Source organism: Falco punctatus, assembly GCF_963210335.1.
Source record: "Falco punctatus genome assembly, chromosome: 19".
Classification (NCBI taxonomy): Eukaryota; Metazoa; Chordata; class Aves; order Falconiformes; family Falconidae; genus Falco; species Falco punctatus.
The window spans coordinates 5,820,016-5,836,926 of NC_137599.1; the positions used below are offsets into that span (position 1 = coordinate 5,820,016).

The 16,911-nt window shown below is 40.3% G+C and overlaps 1 protein-coding gene across 4 annotated transcripts in view; it reads left to right on the top strand.

The window, feature by feature from the left end:
- The window catches only part of CDC27 (cell division cycle 27), a 33,441-nt gene extending 17,114 nt beyond the window's left edge, over positions 1-16,327 (top strand). The window contains exons 9-19 of one of the 4 annotated variants that reach the window (XM_080369578.1): positions 1,829-1,944; positions 2,384-2,483; positions 3,139-3,346; positions 4,193-4,362; positions 5,685-5,837; positions 7,058-7,266; positions 7,937-8,054; positions 9,141-9,269; positions 11,035-11,109; positions 12,493-12,673; positions 14,943-16,327. In XM_080369578.1, the coding sequence (XP_080225704.1) occupies positions 1,829-1,944; positions 2,384-2,483; positions 3,139-3,346; positions 4,193-4,362; positions 5,685-5,837; positions 7,058-7,266; positions 7,937-8,054; positions 9,141-9,269; positions 11,035-11,109; positions 12,493-12,673; positions 14,943-15,025 (1,542 nt within the window). In that variant the 3' untranslated portion in view covers positions 15,026-16,327. Of the gene's footprint in view, positions 1-1,828; positions 1,945-2,383; positions 2,484-3,138; positions 3,347-4,189; positions 4,363-5,684; positions 5,838-7,057; positions 7,267-7,936; positions 8,055-9,140; positions 9,270-11,034; positions 11,110-12,492; positions 12,674-14,942 lie in introns of those variants that run through there. The other 3 variants (XM_080369577.1, XM_080369580.1, XM_080369579.1) reach the window with 3 other exon arrangements.
- The last annotated feature ends 584 nt before the right edge of the window (positions 16,328-16,911 follow it).

Below are 16,911 nucleotides of genomic sequence, written 5' to 3' on the forward strand. Positions count from 1 at the left end.
AGTTCGTAGTCCTCCCTTTTTTTTTATTACTTTTGATGTGTTGCAGCTGGACTGAGCTAAACCAGTCTGCTAGAGATAGGCTTCATGTGGCTGACCCAGTTCCCATCCCATAGATGCTCAGGACCAACCAGTTTTCCATTTCTAGTTGAAAACATTGGCTCATGGTGGATTGTGCTTATGTAGGAAGATAAATTTTCAGGAGTCTAAAAAAATGAAATAGTTAGCAAAGGGCTGCTCATCAGTGTAGTACTTGTCTGCATTTAATATCGTGTGTATGTGATGTGATAGATAAAAAGCTTTGGGGACTCAAGTCATATTTACTGTTTTGTTGTTTGCTAAGTATGACACAACAGCACAGAGGTGCAAGTTTCACTAGTCCGTGCATGTGCTTTCTGCCCAGATGCATCCATGCTACTACCTAAACACAAATACTTAATACACTTTAATAAACAGCTTAGAATTCAGATGCATGCTTTGTCCAATGCAGATAATTATTTGGCCGGTTTCACTTCTGCTCTTCAAATTACCAAGTTAGAAAAGGTTTAGTGTAACTGTGGCTAGAACGTGCATGACTTAACAGAGGCAGTTTCCTAGGAAACACTTGTGTAAATGAATGAAACATTAGGATGAATCCAAAGGCTTCCTATCTGAGTGGGCAAGAGCATGCCTGCTGGCCGCTAAACTGGCCTCTGATAGCAGAGAAACTGAGAAAGGGAAGGACAGAATATTGGAAGTCAGATAACGCGTAAACTGGTGTTGCTTGTGCTGTCATTGATCCCACTTGCCGATTTCTGGTGTCTTCAAGAATGTCTGTTCCAAACAGCTGGCGCAGAGTTGAATGTTTGTGTCCCTGGGGTGGGCAGGAAGATAAGGTTTCAGCTTTCTTTAAGAGGCAGGGAGAGGAGGACCTCTTCCAAATCCTTTATAGGAAGTCTGTGTGTCAGACAGAATTTCTATCTGAACTTGTTTCTTAGGTCTCAGATTCACAGTCAGGTTATCACAGCTCCAAGTTCCCACACCTCAGCTGTGCCAGGGTAGGCATCAAAGAGCACGTTTTAGCTCTCTGAAGATGGGTGAAGATACAAGACAATGTTTTGGTGCTAAGTCGTATTATGTGCTTGTAACCTGTGGCAAGTAACAGGTACAAAAGGTGTGAGTGCACATACTAAGTGTTGCTCCAATGGCATGCAGTAACTTGCTGCCCTGCGTGAACTTGGCTGTGGGTATATAGTAACTTTTTGTGCTGCATAATGCAAGTCCCTTTTTGATGAAGCAGTTTATTTCTGTATCTGCTCCAAAGGCTTGTGCAATAATTTAATTTGTGAAATACTGATTTATGCTGTGTATGGGTATGCTAAACAGCGGAGTGGCACACAGCGTGCACCTTGGTGAGGTGTGAATGGCAAATGGCTTCTGGATGTGATTGCAATATAATTTAAACACCCCCCCTTTTTTTTTCTGTAATTGTTTGGGGTGGGTTTTTTTACAAATTTCCATGGAGAAGGAATGATAAATATGACATGTTTTAATTCACTTTTATTCTTGCACAAACATCTTAACGTATAGTTTCTTCCCACTAGATGGAGATTTTCTATCTTTCAAATAATGTGCATAAAGTTAGTAAACTCTGTTATTGGCATTTTAACAGGTAGAATGAGAAATACTCATTGCCCCTTGGGATGGGGAGGAACTCTCGTCCTTTGTTAAGAAGACCTATATTTATCCTCCTTTGTGCAGTGTGTGATAGGCAGAATGGATTTGATTTGGTACAGCAGAGAGATAACTTGGTGACATAATAACAAACCTGTGGAAATTCTGTGTTATGCAGACTGTCAGCAGGATGAGCCAAGCTGGAACAAAATCTGTCTTCTCACAGAGTGGAAATAGCCGGGAAGTCACTCCAATTCTTGTTGCACAAACACAGAGCTCTGGCCCACAGACAAGGTAGCAGGGGGGAAATCATCGTGGTATCACATTGTGCATTGTATATCTTGAAGGAATTGCATGCTTTATTTGCCCACTTGTGTGGATGTTCCTGCAGAATTCCTCTTTGGATGAGAAAGAAGTGTATTTTTTTGTTGGGCAAAAAAACTCAAACGTGTGGGAAGCTCGTGCATGGTGGTTGGTCTGTTTTGTTTTAAATCTCCTGCACAATTAGATCACTTCATCAGTAAATGAAAAAGTAGCTGGAAGGAAATTCTGTTCATGTGCTTGACTTGCAACAAGTAGATTTAGGGGGTTTTTAATCTTGAAATGGGAATATCTTTGCTATTATCTTTGCTACTTAAGGTATTTTTTTTAAAACAAAGGTACAAGCTTTTTAATTAAAAATTAAGAACTTTGGCATTTTTTGATGTGCTGCTGTTTTTTGTTTTTTTTTTAGTACAACACCTCAGGTATTGAGCCCAACAATTGCTGCTCCACCAAATGCACTGCCTCGAAGAAGCTCTCGCCTGTTTACTAGTGATAGCTCTACAACAAAGGTAACGAACATCGTGCATTTTGTGAACTTCTGGGCTTCTTATTCATGCCACTGTACTAATCATTTCCCCATATACATAGCAATCCTAGCAGCTTAAGAACAGGTTCAGTGATCAGCAGAACTTAGGAAGTACCTGGCTGTAGAAAAGATATCATGATGCCACAATATGTTTTTTTTAAGCTCTCAGGTGCTCAAGTAAAATAATAGGAAGAAGAGTATCATGATCAAAAACAAAGATACGTGCTGGGCTGACAAGTGCAGTGGTGCTGGTAGCTGTCAGCCCATTTAAGAGGATGTGTTGATCAGATATATTTATCGCAGAATTCATTTTGAGCAGATACTATCTTTTTCTTTTTTGCACCAAACAAGTTATTTTTCATCTGTTTTCTGCTTTTCAAACAACGGAGTAGAACACCAAACTCAAATATTCGTAGACTGTAATTAGGTGATGTGAATGTTGCCATCTTAAAAATGAACAAATAAACATTCAGTGAAGTGATGTGCCTGTATACTTAAGTTTAGAAGTCCCATGTCTGGGCATGGTTGTTAAAGCTGAAAAGATGATAAAAATAACTTTACACAATTCACTTGTAAGTTTAATTTTCTGAATTTAAAAGACTTCCTTTCTATGTAACTCTTACTCTTCTTACTTTCAGGAAAATAGCAAAAAATTGAAAATGAAGTTTCCACCTAAGATTCCAAACAGAAAAACAAAAAGTAAAACAAATAAGGGAGGAATAACTCAACCAAACTTAAATGATAGTTTGGAAATTACCAAACTGGACTCTTCCATCATTTCAGAAGGAAAAATTTCGACTGTTACACCACAGATCCAGGCTTTTACGCTACAGAAGGCAGCAGCAGGTCTGTTTGAACACTATTGGACTGTAGTTAGAGTAAAACTTGTATCTATGTTTTAAGGTCAAATGAAGAAAAAATGTTGTTCCAGTGTTTGTTTCTTGTTTCAGTTAGCCTGTGGCTGTCACCTTTGTCTAATTATAAAAACTGATTGAATTCAGTATCTTCTAGTTAACTTAGAACATGTGAAGAAGTATTAAAAGTAGCTAGTTGTAAGCAGATACATCTTGCAAGCTCTGATTCTTAATGATTAAAATATTTTCAGACAAGATCCTTGGAAACTGATTCAAAGGAGCTATAAGTAACCTGGTTATCTTCCTTCAAAATTTTATTTTTGAAGGGTTTATGTAGTCTGTTCTGTCTTCATGTTTCCTGTTTGTTTAGAAATAAGTCTTTATTCAGATTGTCAGAAAATCCTAGACAAACTGCTGAATTCCTCCCTTTTTGGCTCAGTAATGTTTCCAGGCAGCAAGAAGATGTATCCATGGATACCAGACATGTGGAAACTGTGTTCAGACCTAACAAAATGTTTGAATAGCTGTTGTAAATGCAAAACTCCAGTTGCCTTGAACTTTGGAGTTTCTCTTTTTCCCCGAGTATTCTGTTGCTGGCTTTAAGAAGTCATTACTGTCTGACTTCCATTGCAAAGGCTGATGTTTAGAATATTATGCCTAAGTTAAGAGTGTATAAGCCCATGTTTGGGAGCTGAAAGATTTTTCACAGACAAATTCAGGAGCAGTGCCTGCCACAATGAAGAGCTTATGGGATTAGCAGTTTGAAGTAACTCTCAGCTGTCTTTTTTATTTAATTATTTTTTTTCCGCTTTTATTTATTGTATTTTTCTCCTAGAAGGTTTGATGAGCCTTCTTCGTGACATGGGAAAAGGTTATTTAGCCTTGTGTTCATACAACTGCAAAGAAGCGATAAATATTTTAAGCCATTTACCATCGCACCACTACAACACTGGCTGGGTGCTGTGCCAAATTGGGAGAGCTTACTTCGAACTCGCAGAATACATGCAGGTAGGAACTGGGGGGGTTGGTTCTTACCCTTTGCACTAATGTTTTGCACAGCTTTGCACGACACCTGCAGACTTCCTGCAAAAGCTATGGGAGGCTTTTTATACAGTTGAGATAACTGTATAAACAAAGAGTTATACCTGGAGTGGGTTTAGGTCTTGAATCTGCATCGATAGTCATCGAGCTTTGCTGAAGAAGCTGAGTTACACTTTGGATTTCTTTTAGTTACATCCTCTTCTATCCAGCCATTGGGGTCTCCTTGCCTCTGCCTGTTTTCACTTACAGCTGTGCTCATGTAATTGTACTGACTGCAGTGTTGTAAATTGGATCACTGAAACAATTTCTAAATCCAAAAACTTCTCTCGCCCTTTTTGGTCAACACAGATCACATCGATGACCTAGTTTCCTTTGCAGTCTTAGAAATGACAGCATTGGCACAGCTGAGGTGATGTCAAACTGCTTCAGAAACAGCAGTGAGCAATTAAGGGTAATCCAGCAGTTCAACTCTCCTTGTCACTGTTGTCCTGATAATGGATGTGCCTATTTCCTCACAATTCTTTAAAACACTCTCAATGCAGGAGAGAACTGCAGTGGGTTTCAAAGGCAGTTTTTAAAACGTACACATGGTTTGATTTAGAGATGGAGCACGCCGTGCTTTTAATAGTTTATTTTGAAAACTGAGGCTGCAGACCCTAATGGTTTCCTAAAGCTTTTCCAAAGCTCTTCCCATGTGGCCTTTGTGTTGTAACCTGGCACTCGAGTTTATGGAGTAGAGCTCTGTGTCAGGGAGACTTCATGAGTCTCTTTGATCTTCATTGATAAGCACAGCTGTCTCAAGTGAAATTGAAGCACCTATTTGTGGTGTCACACTGTTGGGCATTCCCCCATCCCTGCATCAGCTGTGTTTACTGCAGCAGTTGTTGCCTTTTGCCTTGTAATTATTATGCACAGTGTCTGGGGGGGTGTAGCACTCAGCAGGAATGCAATACCTGTCATCTGTTAGAATGGCTAATAGTCATAACTGGCCCCTAAAAGTATGCTATGCTCTTTCTGATTTTTGTGGGTAACTTTTTTGCCTTCCTTGTGCGCTGTGATAGACGCAGCAATGTCATCGGAGTCAGCGGTGGGGAGGGATGGCTGTGTTTCTCCTGGCATCTGTGCTAGGGTTTAGTAGCTTCCTTTGCTTGAAGAGGAAGTTACAGGACCTGTAGCTCTCCGTAGTACACTTGGAAAGCAAAGAGGTTGCTCAGTCTGAACTAACCTTGACCTATGCACTCTGCTTTGGTGTGTGGAATTTTGTTTTAAGCTTAATTTCTGTTCTCTAGGCTGAGAGAATATTTTCAGAAGTAAGGAGGATTGAAAACTACAGAGTAGAAGGCATGGAGATCTATTCGACTACACTGTGGCATCTGCAGAAAGATGTTGCTCTTTCAGTTCTTTCAAAGGATTTGACGGACATGGATAAAAACTCGCCAGAGGTATAAAATGCTGTGGTCTTGTGTGTGAAGAGGGTAGCTGTATGGGGCAAAATCTAATGATTCAGAGCAAAGCTCTGAGCTCTGATCTAGTTCAAGTGTATTCTCCTGTGAGAACTGCGTGGCAAAACTGGAGAGGGAGGTGGCAGGATTATCTGTTGAACTGATGATGCCTGAAATGGTTTCTTAGAATATCAGCTCACATGGAACAGGTTGAAACCTTTTATCTGTTAATGGTTATTTAAATTTGCATTGGCACCACTCATCCAGGAAGATCATGGGTTAGTCTGTCACCCCTGCTGCTGCAAGTATGCAAAGAAAAGGATTATTTTTCCTGTACCACCTTTTAATTGCTGTAGTTAATTCACTGGCACTTAAAACATATTTGCTCTAGAACTTATTTTCAGACATAATGTTGCACATTTTTATGCCAAAGTCTATTAAACTGCAGAGTGTATGGCAACATAAAGTCATGATATGCAAAAAGCAAGGCATCTTTTAATGGGTGCCACAGTAGAAGTAATAGATGTATACATGTTTAAATGTTCTTAACAGAGTCGAGAAAACTGTAGATCATATTGGGATTTTCTTCCTGTTGGAGGAGAGAATCCTGTTGCGGTGTTAACTTGTCTAGTAGTAGAGCAATCAAAAACAATGAGGTAGTTGTAGTAAGGTATCCTGGAGAGAAGAAAATGCAGATTCTGATACAAGGAGTGAACAGTTCAACAGTGGTGATAAAAAATTCGGGAAAGCAAGGGACCCTGGGCTGTGATGCTTTACAGTCTCTATGCTGGTTGCTGAGCAGGAGGGGGAGGAGGTTGTTGCTAAAATTGTTGCTCTGCAGATTTCCAGATTTGTCAGTTGGAGGGAGCTGAAGAGTGAATGTACTGTCTCCCCCTTCATTATTCTTAAATATCTTAGATGTTTTATTTCTAGCCTCTTCAACAGCTTCAAAACCTTCAGTCATCGAAGTATCTAATTGACACAACTTCTTGTCCTTAGATTCTCAATTTCTGTATTTCAGCTTGTGTAGCTATAAGGGGTATTTAGGCCTATCTGCCTCTCAGGAATGAGATTTAACTAACTTTTATTATTGTTAGTTTTTAATCTAGGAGGAAGTTATATATAATTATGTAAAGCAGTGTGGAAGAATTTGTTCAGCTCAAACTTAGTCACCCTGAGTTGTAAAAAGCGTCCTAATTTTGCAATGCTGTTTTTACTAGGCTTGGTGCGCTGCAGGAAACTGTTTCAGCTTACAACGAGAACATGACATTGCAATCAAGTTCTTCCAGAGAGCCATTCAGGTTGATCCAAACTATGCTTATGCCTACACCCTGTTGGGGCACGAATTTGTGTTAACAGAAGAACTAGACAAAGCATTAGCTTGTTTCAGAAATGCGATCAGAGTCAACCCTAGACACTACAATGCATGGTGAGTTTTGCTTCATTGTCCTCCTACTGCATTGTGATAAAGAACTCCTTTCAGAGATATATATTCCGGATGCTGCCGCTGATGTAGTTTTCCCTACCACTTCTTCTCTCTAAGCAGAGAGCAAAGCTATTTCTGCAGAAGATGCCGGCCCCATCTTTAACAGTTACTTCCATAAGGAGGGCAAAACGTGAGAGTTCTCTTGGTTTCCACAGATCTTCCTGGCTGTATTACCCCAGCTATTTTGTTCTGTGCAGCTAGGTTGAACTTTCTTTGTTTGCAGTTGGAGAGATGAGAGATTTGTCCCTTTACACCTTAGGATACAGTTAGATTTTTACAGCTGTTTATGTGGAAAAAATAAAAAGCAGTAAAAGTTAGATCTAGTGTAAGTCACTTAGTCTTGAGAAATTTTTGTCTGCTTTTTACTTTGTAGCTGTTCAGCCAGTCTTCCTGTGGTATTGAACATAGATTCTTCAAACTACCCAACTGACAAAAAAAAAAACAACCCCAACCCAAGACAATTATAGATGTAGCTTTTTCCTCCCACAATAAATTGTTTCCCACCCTGGGTAGGGTTGGCAAGAGTATAGACCATTTCTGCCAGATCATATTCACTGGCAAAGACTAGATTGATTAGAATACTCTCTTAGCAGAACTATTTTTCTGCTTGCAGGTACGGATTGGGAATGATTTATTACAAACAGGAAAAATTCAGTCTAGCAGAAATGCATTTCCAGAAAGCACTTGATATTAATCCTCAGAGCTCAGTCTTACTGTGTCACATTGGAGTGGTAAGTAGATTTAACTTAACCCTATCGTGGTCTTTTAATCTGCCTCTGTACTTTGTTTGCAGTGGGGAAAGTCATACTGAACATTTTTAGCAAAAAAGCCCAAGTTCAGAGTACCTCTTGGAGGATCTTAAGTGCCATATGAATGAATAACCACAGAGTTAATATGTCAGAAAGGGAACACTTCTCTCCCTTCAAGCTACTTTTAACCTGTCATGAAATTATACTGTCACATCATGTTTGAGTCAGCCAAAATAGTAGTGATATGAAAATCGAGACTGTGGGCAGGTACTAATGTGAATAGAGTATTTTGGGGTGGTGGTGGGGGGTGTTTAGTATGTAAGAAACTACATGGTTGGTTTTTTTTTAACTGCTATTGCATGCACTTGGACCAGCACTTCCAGTTCTATAAATGCAAAGGTGCTCTGTCTCACCTTTCAGGGTGCAGTATGCTTGGGGGGTTTTTTTGGCTGTTATGTCCACTTTGCCCTTGTTCCAGTTGCTTGTAGATGTGACAACTTCCTACTTAAGCCACTTCATGCCAAGTGAAGTTTGGCAGGTGGCTCCTGCAGCCACCAGCCGTTCAGTTAAATGGACAGGGCTACTGGGGGACTTGGTTATTCATCCGTCTGCTACCGTGTCCCTGGAAGCGGCGGCCTCGCTCCAGCCAGTGCTTGTGTACAGAGCTGGGAAGCAGTTCTGGTAGTTGTGATGGTGACTGAAGGCTGTGTCACTGTGGTGGATGGCTACCTGCTGCCATTCGTTTGCCTTCTACGTGGCAGCAAAGCACTGTCAGATCCTACAGGGGTGATGGCTGCAGCTCGCCTATGTACAGAGACATTGAGCTCACTCCCGGCCAAAGGTTGAATGATTTCTCTAAGCTGTGGGGTGGGGAGAATGTTTTGAGGTGGAGATGAGGTATGGTTTTCTTCCTGTAAGAAAGCTTGTTAAGACTTGATCTAGAATTGGACAAATATTTTTTTTTTAAAGGAACATACTATAAGTAAATGTAGTCAAACAGATTTATTTTTGTCTAGTAGATAAGCTGCTAGTTTCCCTTTTAAAATTGTTCTTCCTTTTTCTTAATAGGTACAGCATGCACTGAAAAAATCTGAAAAGGCTTTGGATACTTTAAACAAAGCTATTAGCATTGACCCCAAGAACCCGCTATGCAAATTCCATAGAGCTTCTGTATTATTTGCAAGTGAAAAATACAAGGTAAGACATGGTGCATGTAGACAACCTTAAGCTATCTTTAAATTGCTGTAGTTGGGAATGGGGACACTGGAAGCAAAATGGTTACAGGTTCTCACTGGGTGGCATGAGGGCTCGCAGGAAGAGCCTGGGATGTTGGCCTGTCTTGAAGCATTTGCTTTGACAAGTGCCACCTTTTGCCAAGGGAACAAAGGTTCCCTTGTTACAAAGGTTTTGATTGTTGATGCTTTCTTAATATTGTTTTAGTCTGACCTTGGAAAAAGAATGGAAAGAAGGGGGAACTATTGCGGGTGTCACGAATGCATGGCTGTATTATCATGAGTTTATACTAAATTACTAAAAAAAAAAAAAAAAAAACAAAAAAAAAAACAAAAAAAAAAACAGCCTTGGCAAACGGCTCCATAACAGATTACAGCGATAAGAACCAGCTATTTCAAAAGCTGAGTGGTCAAGTGAAAACTAAGAAGCTGAGCACCTTTGGCCTGATCCCCTGCAGAGCTGTCCCCCTTTTCAAATGAGCAAAGATCTTTCCAGTGACCATTGTCCTCTGGGTTTTGGCCACAGAAGACAAACTGCAGCCTGGTTCCTGAAACCTGGCTTCAGTGCCCATGTGTAAAGGGAAAACTTTACTTAGAACTTGGTTTTGAAAATTCATAACTGAACCAATTAAATATAAAATGTATTAAGATTAGGGACTTGATGAAGTGCCTATTTGTAGATGATTTTTAAAATCGAAAAGCAGAAGATAAACACAAGAGGAAGAACAATAAATCTTAATAGTTCGCTACCTTCACTAGTGCAGGGGCAATAAGAAACTTGTTGACCAGGGTGAAATGGTATTTTAGGAAATAAAACATTTGGACTCTTGTTTCTTTATCAGGCTGAGACTTGTAAGACTAAAATTATGCTGTTCACATAAACTATGTAAAACTTAATGAAATAGTTTGGGCATTTAGCACCAGTGCTAAGAGAATTTTGATAGTGTGATAAATTTAGCTAGCGGTAGGTAAATAAATGCAGACGTACGCTTCCCTTTATGTAGCAAGCCCTAACTTGAAATTGTCTTCACATGAATAAGGTTTAGAGGGTGGAGCAGAACTTTTGATCGCTAAAAGCAGTGTTTATTTCAAACTGCAGGCTAAATATTTTTAGGTAGAATTTAATAATGATGCCAAGTTACTGTCGCAGCAGAATAAACTTCTCCACTGTCAACAATTAATTTAAAAGTAGAAGTTCACTAAATATTTTGGACTTCTAATGCCTATTCTAAACACAGTCATCATTTGTAAACATCCACAGATACATATGTAAAACCAGAACCTTTCAAAAGCACAGGCTTGGGAGCGGCACATCAGTGCAAAATGCACCGATGTTCTTAGTGTTTCCGAAGCTCCATGCACTGAAGGAGGCGCCCACTGTAAATACACTGTCAGTGCCTTGTCTTCTACCCTATAATGCTTTGTTGGGGCTGATGGGGGTGTTTTATGTCAGAGTTGTTAAAAGTCTTGTAGGAGACCAAAACCCTATAAACCTGCTCTATTTCTGTAATAATGGGGCTATGATAATGCTACAGTCTTTAAATGAGAAACTAATGCAAAAGGAATTTTAGATGCTTCTCATGAGTGTACTGTTGTTCTTGATGGAATATACTCCATGTAAATGCCAGTATTTTTTTTTTTCCCACATTAGTGCATTCACAGTTCAGTAATGTCATAACTGGTTGCAGACTGCTAGCTTGTGCTTAGTAAGCATTCTTCTTCCTTTTCAGTCTGCTTTACAAGAACTTGAAGAACTGAAACAGATTGTTCCCAAAGAGTCTCTTGTTTACTTTTTAATAGGAAAGGTAAGTAAAAAAACTTGACTGTCATCTTTCAGTTTCCTTTGCAGAGACTTACACCTAATGAGAAAATTTGATGCCTGTCCATAAGCTGCTTCCATTTGGAGCAGTATTCTAAAAATTCCCAAAGCTTTAAGTAAGACTTAATGCTCACAGCTTCATTATGTATCAGCTTTTAAATGCAAAAGACAGTTATTACTGGAGCAGCCTTCAGCTCTTGAAAAACAAACCAAGAAAAAAATAACTTAAGCCAGTGGTGGTGGTATTTGCCTGCTTTGATTTCACCACTCTCAACTTGAAAGATAATTTTAAAAAGCAAGAAATTGATCCTGATCAAGATACTTCACTGAAGAGAGATATGTGGCTGTGCACATAACCACTGCATCTTTCCCTGAAAATGGAACTCTGTCAAGACTTGATTCAATATGATAGCAATGATGCCTTCAGTGGCAATCCTTAAAATTTTGAGGGATAGTCCATCCGTCAGTCAGCAGTGTTGGCTATTTGCACATGTAGCTGCTAAAATGTTGAATCACACTTTAGTGCACTGTATCAGAAATTGTTGGTGAACTTAAGTACTTTCACTGTTTAAATGCTTAACACAGGTAAATTACTTGCTCATCTGTCCTTACCGTTAAGGAAAGCTTCAGTGTAAGTTACAGTGACAAGTTCAAGCATGGGCTGGATTCTGCAGCACGGTGCTGTCTTGAAAATGTTGCTGTTCAGTTTAGCAGGACAAGCTAGGTGTCACCTAATGTCCCATTATTTTGTCCACCTGCCAATGACAGTAAAAATGTTCCTTGAGGGTGTAAGAACAGCCATGCTGAGTCAAATCAAAAATTTGTCTGACACTGTGTCATGCCTTTGCTAGTTCATGGTAAGAGAGCTGTAGGGAAGAGCGATTAACATTAGTGTGTGCATGTGGGGATACTTCCCCAGCCTGTGCTCTGGGCCTCTGACATCAGAAATCTGAGACTTTTTGGACTTCTCCTGAGCTAGAAGTAGATTTGGGGTTATGATGACTCAGACTCGGAGAGTGGTGAGGGGGTAAGACAAAGCAAAACATGTACACTGATAGCTCTTACCCCACCCTGCTGCAGAGTGCCAAAGCTTCAATTTGTATCTGAAGATCCACCTCCTTCTCTTCTTGAATCTGTCAGCTGCTAGTTTAATTTAAATTTCTTTCAAGTCTTAAATAGAAACACTTGCTTGCTCTTTCTCCACATGTTTGCTGTTTCCCTTGGGACTCATATAACAAATCTTTCGCATCCACCCTCTGTTGCTTTTCATAAAATACTAGTTTTAACTGTGGCTTGGTATTGTGTGTGTTTGTCCAAACCTTCAAGTAGCAACTTCATGCAAATGCAGCCTTTTATGCTTTTATTTTAGGTTTATAAAAAGCTGGGTCAAACACATTTGGCCCTAATGAATTTCTCATGGGCAATGGACTTAGACCCCAAAGGAGCCAATAACCAGATTAAAGAGGCCATTGATAAACGTTACCTTCCAGATGATGAGGAGCCAATAACTCAAGAAGAGCAAATCAGTGAATGTTACCCCTATGAATCAGGTTTGTATTTCCAACCCGTTGTCATTCGAGGAGGTATCTCCGCTTAGGTGGTGAGAGGGATCATGGGTTTCACAAGTGAAACGTGCTGCTCAGCCTCACTGCTCGGCAAGTAAGGCCTCCAGAGGCTCTTCATTCTGAAGAATTCCTTTATGCTTCCTACAGTAAGCTTGAAATAAAGGATTGTGACACTTCTTTAGAATCTGTAGATGAAGCAGGACTGAGATAATAACTACTGCAAATTTGTACAAATAGTGGTTGGCTAATAGTATCCTAGGAGAGCAAGATGTTCCCAGAGCCCACAGCTCTTTCCTTGCAGAAGCATCAAATCATTTTGAGGTTACTGAATGGCAGCTGAAATTGTTTGTAGAGGCTTTGTCAAAAGTTTAACAAACTGGGTGTTGGGTAAAAATATTTGGTCAGCTAAACATAAAAGGTAGCTTTTGACGAGAGTCATGGAAGTAGTTCCATTTGAATCAAGAGGAAATACTACGCTTCCATTGGACTGCTTGGGAATAATCCACAAAAAGGAATGGCATGGGTTTCTCTTCTAACTTTTTATTATAAGCTTAAATTCTGTGAAGCATGGGTAGCTCTGTGAAGTGTGGATAGTAGTAAATATTGATGTCCTTGATGCAGACTGAAATAGTGATAGAAAATAAACACTAATAAGCAATTTAATTCTTTTCCTCCCAAGAAGAAAATGGCACACATCTATTAGAGTGAGTTTTCTATTCTATGTGCTGCAGTTCTGAATCTTCAGCTGGAAAAGCTGTCACATTTTCCTGCTGTGTATCACGTTGAGTTTTATGGATCCTGTGCACTGTGTGTTTTTTAATACTGGAGACTTGGTCTGTGCTGCACTTCCTCAAGTGTCAAGAGTTTTTCTTTCCTTGATACGTAGTTGGGCTGACTTAAAATGGGCTTACTGGGAGCTGGGTGTGTTTCTGGCCAGAAGATGGAGACAGAGTCCTGAAACTGCTGCGTGACACCAAAAAAAGCCAATTCCACGTCCCAAAAAAAGGAGGGGAAAAACCCCCAAACAAACAAACACCACACACACAGAACCCACACACATTACAAAAAAAAACAAAAAAAAAAAAAAACCAAAAACAAACCAACAAACAAAACCCAACAACCAACCAAACCAAAGCCAACCACCAAAAAACCCCCAAACCCCAGCAACTTGTAAACAAAATAAAACAGTGTGAGGCTGGGAGCAGTTCATTTTCCCTGACCACACAGATAAACTGTGCAACTCTTCTAGTCTCAGCTGAGTAACTCCTAGGATGCATGAGATAAGCTAAAGTAAATTAAGGTAGTAGTGGGGACGGGGCATTCTTTTTGATATATTGGCTAGCATGAGCCATTTTGTGCATTAAATTGCCTGACATGGGCCTCAGCTGTGTGCACTGTAAAGAAACCTGTGAAGTGTTTGTGTCAAAGCAGTAAAAGGCACCCGTGTTTCCACATGAAACAACTTAGCTACTTGGGAATCTACAGTTAATTGTACTGTGGAAAGGAGATTAGAGTCTCATCAACCATCATTAGATATTTACCTTCATTTTAATTTTAACCTAGAAGTTCCATATTTAAGGGTAGCCTCTCAGTGTGCACATGCCTATCTTGCACGCTGTCTTTACTCAAACAGCTGTAGTAACCTGGTTTTCCTGGAAGCTTTGAACTAGCCATTGTCTGAGCTGCGTGAACGGAGTAACCGCTGGGCATCAGAAACCTCTGTGGGCAGCTACTCAGAGTGGTTCTTCTGCCACATCCCTTACACAGTGCTTGGCAGGGAGCAAGCAGAGGCTGCCAAACTACTAGTTGAGCGTTAATTGGTTGTAAATGGAGTGGTCCATAACGCAGTGGGCGAGTAACATACGCGTTTCAGGCACCTGGTGTGTTTTGAAGGAGTGGGAAGGTTAAACTTCCTAAAGCAATTTTGGAACCCTCTGTACCAATCCCTACATAACCAGGTGTCTGAGTTTTCAGATTTTTGATGGGAGATGGCGAAGGCAGCATGTTTTGTTAATATGTGCTTTGTGTTAATTCCTTTCTAAAGGTATTTGTTTAGACTTCATTAAGCTGGCAGGGGTCAGTGTGTTAGAAGCAAAAGAGGAAAAGCACTATGGCTTTAAAGCGTTTGGAGGGGAAGCCCAAAGCTGTCGGTACTGCGCCTTTGATGTGCTGGTGTTTGGGGGGTGGGGTGGGGATCTTTGCCGTGAAGCAGCCCCGCGGTGTTTGACTACTTTATGTTTCTTTTTCTTTCAAGTTGGCACAGACGAATCTCAAGAGAGCAGCATGACAGATGCAGATGACACGCAGCTCCACGCAGTTGAAAGTGATGAATTTTAACCTCCAAAAGCCAGTATCTGAGCTTGAGTGTGTGACTGGTACCATTGTGTTCTCCCCTTCCTTCGCATCCTGGGTCTTCACATCACTGAGCCAGCACTGTCATTATGCTCTACTGACACCATGAGTACACCACTCGGACTTAAACTGTACGCAGAGTTAGTGGCAGTGCAATATTCAGCTGCTACGAGTCTGGCTAGTTGGCTCTTACGCATCTATGAAAGCGACTGAGGAGGAAATGCTATTTTTGGACTCCCTTTTGCTGGAAAAATGTCACAGAAGAAAGACTTGTGGTTTGCTGTAACGAAGCCAGTAGATGTGGGGATAGTACTAATGAAAGTGTCTTGTTCTTTTTCCAGAAATGTGTCTTAGTTTGGTTCTTTCTTGGTAAGCAGAGTGCTGAACCTCATTTCTAAATTCTTCAAGGACAGTGTTGACAAATACAGTCTCTTAAAGTTTTTTGCATATTGTAGTGTAACTTAAATGCCAGGGAATGTAAATGACCTTAAAGCCGCGGTGTCTCCAGTGAACAAACACAATGCACATGCTCAGGGCTGGGGGTGCGTCAGACTACATAAAATACCCAGTGTCCCTACTTAGAGTGCAGACTTGTAGGAGTGGAAACATTGCAGGAGAATCACATTGCAAAAGCTTTCATGAAACACTTTAGTGTTCTAACCAAGAGTTAATTTATTCACCTAGTTTCTGAAAGGTCAGTGTTTACTTTGTGCTCCAGAGAAACAAATTGGCAACACCTTGCGTCGTTTTTCATACACCCTTTGACATGTTCTTCCCTTTTTAAGAATAAAAATTAATGAAGGGCAAAATCAAGAGACAAAAAACATAGATACAACTGTAACATGAAAACATCAACCCTTTAACCCAGAGGGACTGAGTGTTTCTAAGCAGATAGACTGGTAAGACCGTGAAAGCCTTAATACAATCAGAACCTTAGCGAAACACATCAAATAAAAGTCTGAGATTAGTATCATTTTTAAAACTTTTTGTAAAGTGTGGTCCAGGCAGGATGCAAGAATGTGCAATTATCTTTCTACTTTTTTTTTTTTTTTTTTTCCCCCACCCCTTTAGTTAAGATTCTCACTCTAGGAACACTTTCCTCTTCTACAGGGGCTGCTCCTCCAAGAAAAAAAAGCTATGCCACATTAATGAGTCCAAAACGATCTTTCTCTGCAGCAATTGGTGCCCTTTATACGGTGATGATAAAAAAAGTGTATGATATGAGCAGTTTGAAAGAGCAATTTATGCATAATAAATGGGGAGTGATACAAATTTCATAGCAACATATTTGTTGTAATCAGTCAATATTTTTTTTTTAATGTATTGGTTTTCAGAGGTCTTCTAGTTACCTTTAGAACTTCAATTTTTTAAATTTTGTCCTTGTTTTGCACATCATCTGTAACAGCCCCTCTCTGGTCATGAGCCACACGGACACCTTTATAACTTGAAGAGAGAATTCTCAAGTGCTGAGCAAAAATCTCTGATTTTTTACATATTTTTTTTTTTAAGTAGGAGGATAAACGGTGAAAAATAGGTTTAAACTCTCCCTAATAGCCTGAAAAGGAATTTCTAGCATCTGAGGAACAATAATATATTAAAGGAGCTTTGTGGCTCTGCCACGTACTTCTGACCAGCTTGTGTTGGGTTGTGGAAGGTGGATAAGTTGACGGGAAAATCATGACATGTTTCAGCTGGCTCGAGCGTCCCGGATCTCGCACTGCTTTTGTGGGGATAGGTACTCCGGGGCGATTCCCCTTCCCGAGGAAGACGCAGGATCCGGATTTCCCCTGAGAGCTGCACCTGCGGCAGAGCTCGCCCGCCGTGCTCGAGCCACCCGAGTGTCCCGGCGTGTCCCCACCCGCGCGCGGCTG